The sequence below is a fragment of the Aegilops tauschii genome, chromosome 6, assembly GCF_002575655.3.
Source record: "Aegilops tauschii subsp. strangulata cultivar AL8/78 chromosome 6, Aet v6.0, whole genome shotgun sequence".
Taxonomy (NCBI): Eukaryota; Viridiplantae; Streptophyta; class Magnoliopsida; order Poales; family Poaceae; genus Aegilops; species Aegilops tauschii.
In genome coordinates, this window is record NC_053040.3 from 23,005,629 (window position 1) to 23,012,592 (window position 6,964).

At 41.5% G+C, this 6,964-nt stretch overlaps 1 protein-coding gene across 3 annotated transcripts; it reads left to right on the forward strand.

Moving 5' to 3' along the window:
- The first annotated feature begins 236 nt into the window (after nucleotides 1-236).
- Nucleotides 237-6,687, forward strand: LOC109767596 (wall-associated receptor kinase 5). 3 transcript variants are annotated; one of them, XM_020326343.4, is made up of 5 exons: nucleotides 237-383; nucleotides 474-1,385; nucleotides 2,776-3,237; nucleotides 4,251-4,400; nucleotides 4,501-6,687. In XM_020326343.4, the coding sequence occupies exons 2-5, from the start codon at nucleotides 482-484 to the stop codon at nucleotides 5,745-5,747; spliced, it is 2,763 nt and encodes a 920-aa protein (XP_020181932.1). In that variant the 5' UTR covers nucleotides 237-383; nucleotides 474-481; the 3' UTR covers nucleotides 5,748-6,687. The 3 variants fall into 3 exon arrangements, with proteins under 3 accessions (XP_020181932.1, XP_040247655.1, XP_040247656.1); XM_040391721.3 differs by having other exon boundaries at nucleotides 253-383; nucleotides 470-1,385; XM_040391722.3 differs by having other exon boundaries at nucleotides 275-383; nucleotides 478-1,385.
- The last annotated feature ends 277 nt before the right edge of the window (nucleotides 6,688-6,964 follow it).

The window sequence follows — 6,964 nt, forward strand, 5'->3', positions numbered from 1 at the left end:
TCGGACGTTATGTATGTGGTTGGAGACTTGTATGATCGTGGATAATTCTTCGGTCGTCGACTCGTCGCCAACTCTTTCCGTTATGTATGTGGTCCTCGTCAATTTCGTGCACATACGGCATATGTGTTTTTGAGGAGGCCAGACTTATCCGAGAAAATAAATGAGGCCAGACGTGTCTGAACGTGTCTACCTGACTACCTTGTAATAATCACAAAATACACCACTAGACGATATCCCTTCTCCTGCGAATATCTTTTCGCGCGTGTAGAATGGTTGGCAAGTAGTCCTGAACACACAGCGCTGTGCGTGCGAACATCGCCGCCTGCACGCAGCTTTCCTGGATCATCTAAGCAAAGTCGGAGGCAGTAGGAGGACAGTCTCAAGTGAGTAAATGAAAAGCCTCCGTTACTTCGTCACACGTTACTTGTACCATTTAAATCTCTCTTGCATCCGATTAACTAGCTCGAAGGCAGGCAGGTCCATGAAGATGAGCAGATTTGGTGCCGAGTTTTATCTGCTGCTTCTGGTACTCAGGGAGCCATTCCTGGGTGCTGCATACGGCGTCCTGAGAAGCCAGGACACCGGGAATAGGACGCATCCCTCCGCAGCCACGCTCACCGACTGTCCGAGGCGCTGCGGCAATCTCAGCTTCGACTACCCCTTCGGCATCGGGCCTGGCTGCTTCCGCAATCCCGACTTCGAGCTCACCTGCGACGACACCGCTCAGCCGCCCAAGCTGCTCTTGTGCGATGGCGCCACTCAGGTTGTCCACTTATTCATGGATCTTGTTGGATCGGATGATATCTACTATGACACGGTTCGTGTCGCCTTTTCCCATGAAATTCCAGTGAGATCTGGTGTCGATGTCTACAACATGTCCTGGAAAACCCCAGGGCGGTCTTTCAATACCCGGGGTTTCATGCTGAACATCATTGGTTGCGACTTCGATGTGTACATGCTGGATAATTCAAACAAGCCCACACTGCGCTGCACAACTTCCTGCCCAGATGAACGGATCACGGAGGCTATGGCTAAAGAGAACTGCAACGGCACCGGATGTTGCTCCTTCAGTGTGACTGCTTTCCTGACAACCATCAACCTCAGGTTTGATCGTCAGAACAAAACCAAACTTAAATCGCTTGATGGGGGGTCACTATGGGACAGAATTACATTAAGTTCTGACCAAACCGACCTCTCATGGTCCATTGTGGATCAACCAAACTGTGCAAGCACAGAGGGAAATAAGACAAATTATGCATGTATCAGTAGCGACAGCAACTGCGCCGACCAGGCTAACTTGTTGATAAAATATGGGTACATCTGCAGCTGCAATGATGGTTATTTTGGGAATCCCTTCATTCTAGATGGTTGCTCACGAGACAAAGGTATCGATTCCACCTCACGAACCATGATAAATATGGGGAAACTCCTCTCTCCTAAAACAGTAGCATCGAGTACTTTGATAGATACTCCTGTGGATGAGAAATTATACACACCCAGCCTAATTTATATTGCTCTAAAGCAAAGTTTAGTTACCAGCGGTCAGTGCTTTCCTCATATGGAATAAAATTTCAAATAAAATTGAATTGCGAGACAGTGTATATACTTCCAACATGTTAGTACAGTATTGCGGAGTGTATAATTCTTTTGTTATTGCTTTGATTGCTAGTACTAACTCCCTCCACTCGGGTGTGTTGGGCACCAAACCGAACTCAAAGTCTCCCGATGTATTAGTCTCGTGCAAATTAATTAGCTTTCCGGAGTAGAGTAATGCCCTACGAGCATGTTAGTTGGCTATAGTACGAATCCCAGGTCTTCAGCAATCATTTCATTACATGAGTAATGACAAGTAAATTACGCTTTGATTGACTTGATCTTCGAAGTTGATTGATGCTACGCCCAATATAATACTGATGGAGAGAGTATTTCTCTTTGATTTTTTCACATGCTAATCCCTAGAAAGGATATCTTCATTTTACTGGAATCACAACTTAAGGTTGGTCATAGTGGGAAGTAACTTAGACTAGTAACATAGTCTATGTTACTATCTTCATAGTGAATAGTAACATATGTGTTGTATCATGCAAGCCTTTATTTAGATGTAGACTCATTTTGCCTTTGTGCGTTATGTTATAGTAACGTTGTGTTACCAGTTTACCACACACACAACTCTCTTCATTATTACTTGCCACATAACCAAACTTGACTTGGATACGTTATGTTACTAGCTAAGTTACTCTCACTATGGCCAGCCTAATTCATATTTGGTAGAATGGTTGTCCTATTTTCTAGATGATGTAATGAGCATGTCTGGCTGGCCATAAGAGCGCTTTGTCCGAAAATGTGCTTTGGACATCGAGCTCCATGGAGCACGTAATTTTGAAGGAAAAGATTTACATGTGTCAAAAAATAGAAATAATATTCACATGTATATGTACATACTTAAGATTTCATTAAAATATATTACTTTAGTGAGATACACAGAAGACAAATCTGTGGATTTGTAATAGCAAACAGTTCATTTACTGTTTGCTCTGCATTTTTTTGGGTTCCCTTTTAGCTTTCTCCTAATGAAAATTTGAAGATACGTAGAGTATGTCCATATGTATATGCAGAAAAAAGAATCAGATACTTTTAGGCCCCAACATTTCATTTTCTATTATTTCAACAAACAAGGGCTTCATGGAGTCCAAGCTCCTAAACGCCTCTTAAACTGCTTATAGAACATGACACTGGCCGTTGACTATTCTGATGAGCATATTTTGTTTGGATCAGGTTACAATCCAACCGAACGAAGAGCTAGCTGTGCACGTTCGTGTGGGAATATTAGCATTCCTTTTCCATTTGGCTTGGAAGAAGGTTGTTTTGCGAGAAAAGAATTTTTCCTGAACTGTACAAATATTTCTTATGTCACCCTGGGTAACACTGTCCAGGTGACCAACATAAACATTAACGAAGGGTTCATCAATTATAGATCAATTTCCACAATGCAGATCATTGATAGTGAAGGTCCGGAACTTTATGTCGATTCTGCTGAATCATCGTCCATGCAATGGGCTGTTGCTAACTTAACCTGCTCAGAGGCACAACAGAATACCTCTGGATACGCATGCGTGAGTACAAACAGCATATGTATACCCGTCAACATAACTCAGGATTTTACGTACAACATAGGCTATCGATGCAAATGTTTGGACGGTTTCCAGGGGAACCCGTACGTACGAAATGCTTGTACAGGTTCTCTCTCTCTCTCTCTCTCTCTCTCTCTCTCCCCCTTGACTTTTAGGTATTATTAATAGATTCCCGTGTATTCAAATATAGAAATCATAACTTGCAGCCTTTAAATATATTCACCAGTTAAGTGGATTAATTTATTATCTGAAAAAAGGCTAGTTTTAGTTAATCCTAGCCACTTAAACCAAGCGAATCAATTATATGTCTATAATGTGTTGGGCCCTTTGACACCTCGAGAAAGGGAAGGTATGTACTGTTAGTGTATTTTTCTTCTTCTGAAAAACACCAAGTACAAGTGTACAACGTACATGCACGCGCGGCCTAACACAGCAATTTAATTCATAAATTCAGGAGGAAGTCAATTTGAACAAGACTTTATTTGATGTATCATATTAATAGGTGTGTGAGTTAACACAGTTAATTATCCTGAGCTTCCCAGGAAGACATACTAGCCATCAATACATGTGGCGTCAAAACCTAGCAATTAGAAAAGAAAACACATATATAATTACTACAAACAAAATAGTGATTAAAAAAACATTCTTTTTTATAGATGGTGACTGAAAATATGTAAAGTTCCATGGTTTAGCCACGTGGAAATGTGAACCATATTTCTTCAAGTGCCTTAAGGTTAGAGGACTTGTAACCATCGCTTAATGCTACACAGCTTTGTCAATGTTGTATTGCTTTGTAAATCTACATCAAAGATTGTATTTGTAGACGGTATTTCAATGGTCAATTGGATATGTGTTATGTCCATTCAAAAACATATTTAATGTTGCAACTCATGCGAATGTGTTCTATCCATAACATTTTGTGACATCTCTATGTATTCTGCACGAACTTACAGCTATAGATAAACTCAGTTGGGATCAATGCAAACTGATTGATCTGTTGCCTATATTTATTTATAGGACCTAAGGCACATTTAATGTAGTATATGCAATATTTTCAAGCCACAAGCCGTAATATTTCTTTTACAAACTACGCATATAAGCCTCATTGTCAATTTGCAGATGTTGATGAGTGCCTCCAGCCAAATATTTGTAACGGAATATGCCATAATACCATAGGAGGCTTCAATTGTAGTCAATGCCCCCACAAAACCGAGTATGATGCTGCAAAAAAGAAGTGTTCTCCAACAAAGCAACAAAAATTTCTCTTGGGTAAGCCTATATTATTTCAGTATTGCAGGCAGAAAATATATCTTGTAGTACCTTTCTTGGATCAGGATGAGAGCAATCTAACTGGACATAATGATTGCAGGCATCATCATTGGATTGTGCAGCGGACTAGGAGCTGTACTTCTCATCTTATTTGGGATATTCCTTATGGGTAGATGGAAAAGAGACATAAAGAAGCGACTAAGAAGGAAACATTTCCAGAAAAACCAAGGGATTCTACTGGAACAATTATTATCACCGCTGGAAAACGCAAGTGACACCACTAAGATTTTCTCCTTAGAGGAGCTGGAAAAAGCAACAGATAATTTTGACCCCACACGTATCCTGGGCCATGGAGGACATGGTACTGTTTACAAAGGAATCTTATCTGACCAGCGTGTGGTGGCCATTAAAAAGTCTAAGGTCATTGAGGTGGGTCAGATCAACCAGTTCATCAATGAGGTTGCAATCATCTCTCAGATAAATCACCGAAATATTGTTAGTCTCTTTGGATGTTGTCTGGAAACGGAAGTCCCATTATTGGTATATGACTTTGTCTCCAATGGTTCCTTATTTAAACTTCTTCATGGCAATTTGAGTGAAGAATTCTCTTTATCTTGGGATGACATCCTAAGGATTGCCACAGAAACTGCAGGAGCTCTTTGCTATCTTCATTCTTCAGCGTCGGTGTCGATATTCCACCGTGATGTAAAATCATCCAATATACTTTTGGACGAAGACTACACCGCTAAAGTGTCAGATTTTGGTGCTTCCAGATTGGTTCCGATTGATCAAACACATGTTGTCACAAACATACAAGGTACATTTGGATACTTGGATCCAGAGTATTATTATACTGGCCATCTGAATGAGAAGAGTGATGTCTATAGTTTTGGCGTGGTGCTTCTGGAGCTACTTATTAGAAAGGAGCCTGTTTTTACAAATGGGTCTGGCATAAAGCAAAGCTTGTCAAATTACTTTCTATGTGAGATAAAGGTGAGGCCAATTACAGAGATAGTACATGGCAAAGTTCTTGAGGAAGCAACTGAGGAAGAGATAAAAAATGTTGTCTCTCTTGCGGAAATGTGTTTGAAGGCACGATGTCATGAAAGACCTACCATGAAGCAAGTGGAGATGGCGCTGCAGTTTTTGATGAGAAAGCGGTTGAACTCATGTCTGTTAGATCATGGAAAAGAAGAGATGGAAGAGTTTCTAACTGCAGGAACCAGATCAATTTCTGACTTGGTGCCTGCTGACTTCAATAACAGAGCTAATTCGTCATCTAAATGCAGCGACAGATGCTATAGCTTGGAGCAAGACGTTTTGCTCTCAGCTACTTTGCCGCGCTAGCTGGATGTATTGCTTCGAGTCTTGGAGCATTGGCGACATTTTCAAGCTCCCGTTATCACTTGCTTACCTATATCTATATGGTGCAGACATATTGGGGACACTGAAGAAAAGCAACGGCGTGAGGCTTCAGCCGTGCACAGTTACTCGAAACACTTTATACAACAATATAGCAATATTTATTATTGCTTGAGTAATCACGGGCCATGGTTATTTTTCAAGTTCTTCCACTAATAATGCAACCCGGCTAGTTATAGGCGAAAGTTTAACCAGGGAGTAACAGTAACTATGAGCTAGTTCACCAGGGAGTAACAGTAACTATGAGCTAGTTCTGTTACAACGGTAAAAAGGATTCAACGGTTGCGATGCGTCATCGAGCTTCCAGCCAATCTGGTCCGTTGGTTAACTGAACCGGTATTCTCCTGAATTGCTACAGCTAACTGAATCACTACTGGTGCTGACATTGCTCCCCTCTAAGACACGACGTGTCCTCACGGCGTTTGTTCTGCTTCGCGCCACGCTTGCGTTGTTGACTTGAAGAACTCCGGGAAGGTGTACTTGATGAAGTCAGCGTCCTCCCAAGTGGCGTCTTTCGGTGGTAGATTCTGCCAATGAATCAGCCACTGAACAACTGGTGCATTGCGTCTTGGAACTTGCCTTACTTGGAGCACCGCAGCCGGGCCTGTTTTGATCGTACCATCTGCATTGACCATAGGTAAATAGGGACTAGGGATTGATTTGTCACCAATGTGTTTCTTGAGCTGGCTTACATGAAAGACTGGATGTATTTTGACTTCCTCAGGGAATTGCAACTTGTAAGCTGATCGTCCACTCTTTGTGTGATCAAGAAAGGGCCATAGTATTTGTTTTGGAGTTTCAGAGCTCCTTTGAACCAAAAAGCAGCCAATCTGTATGGTGCCATCTTTAAATAAACCAATTCTCCTACTTCAAATGTCCTCTCAACTCTTTTCATATCAGCATAGTGTTTCATTCTGTTTTGTGCTCTTTGCAAGTTCTCTCTGAGCTGGTCCAGAATTTGTTGCTTGGAAGAGAGAAAATCCTGTGCTTCAGCTTCATCTGGGCCAGGAATTGCTAGTTCAGCAATAAGTGGAGGAGGAAAACCATATAGTGCCTGGAATGGAGACATTTTCAAGGCAGTGTGATATGTGGAGTTGTACCAATATTCAGCTAGTGATAGCCAGGAAGCCCACTTGTTTGGT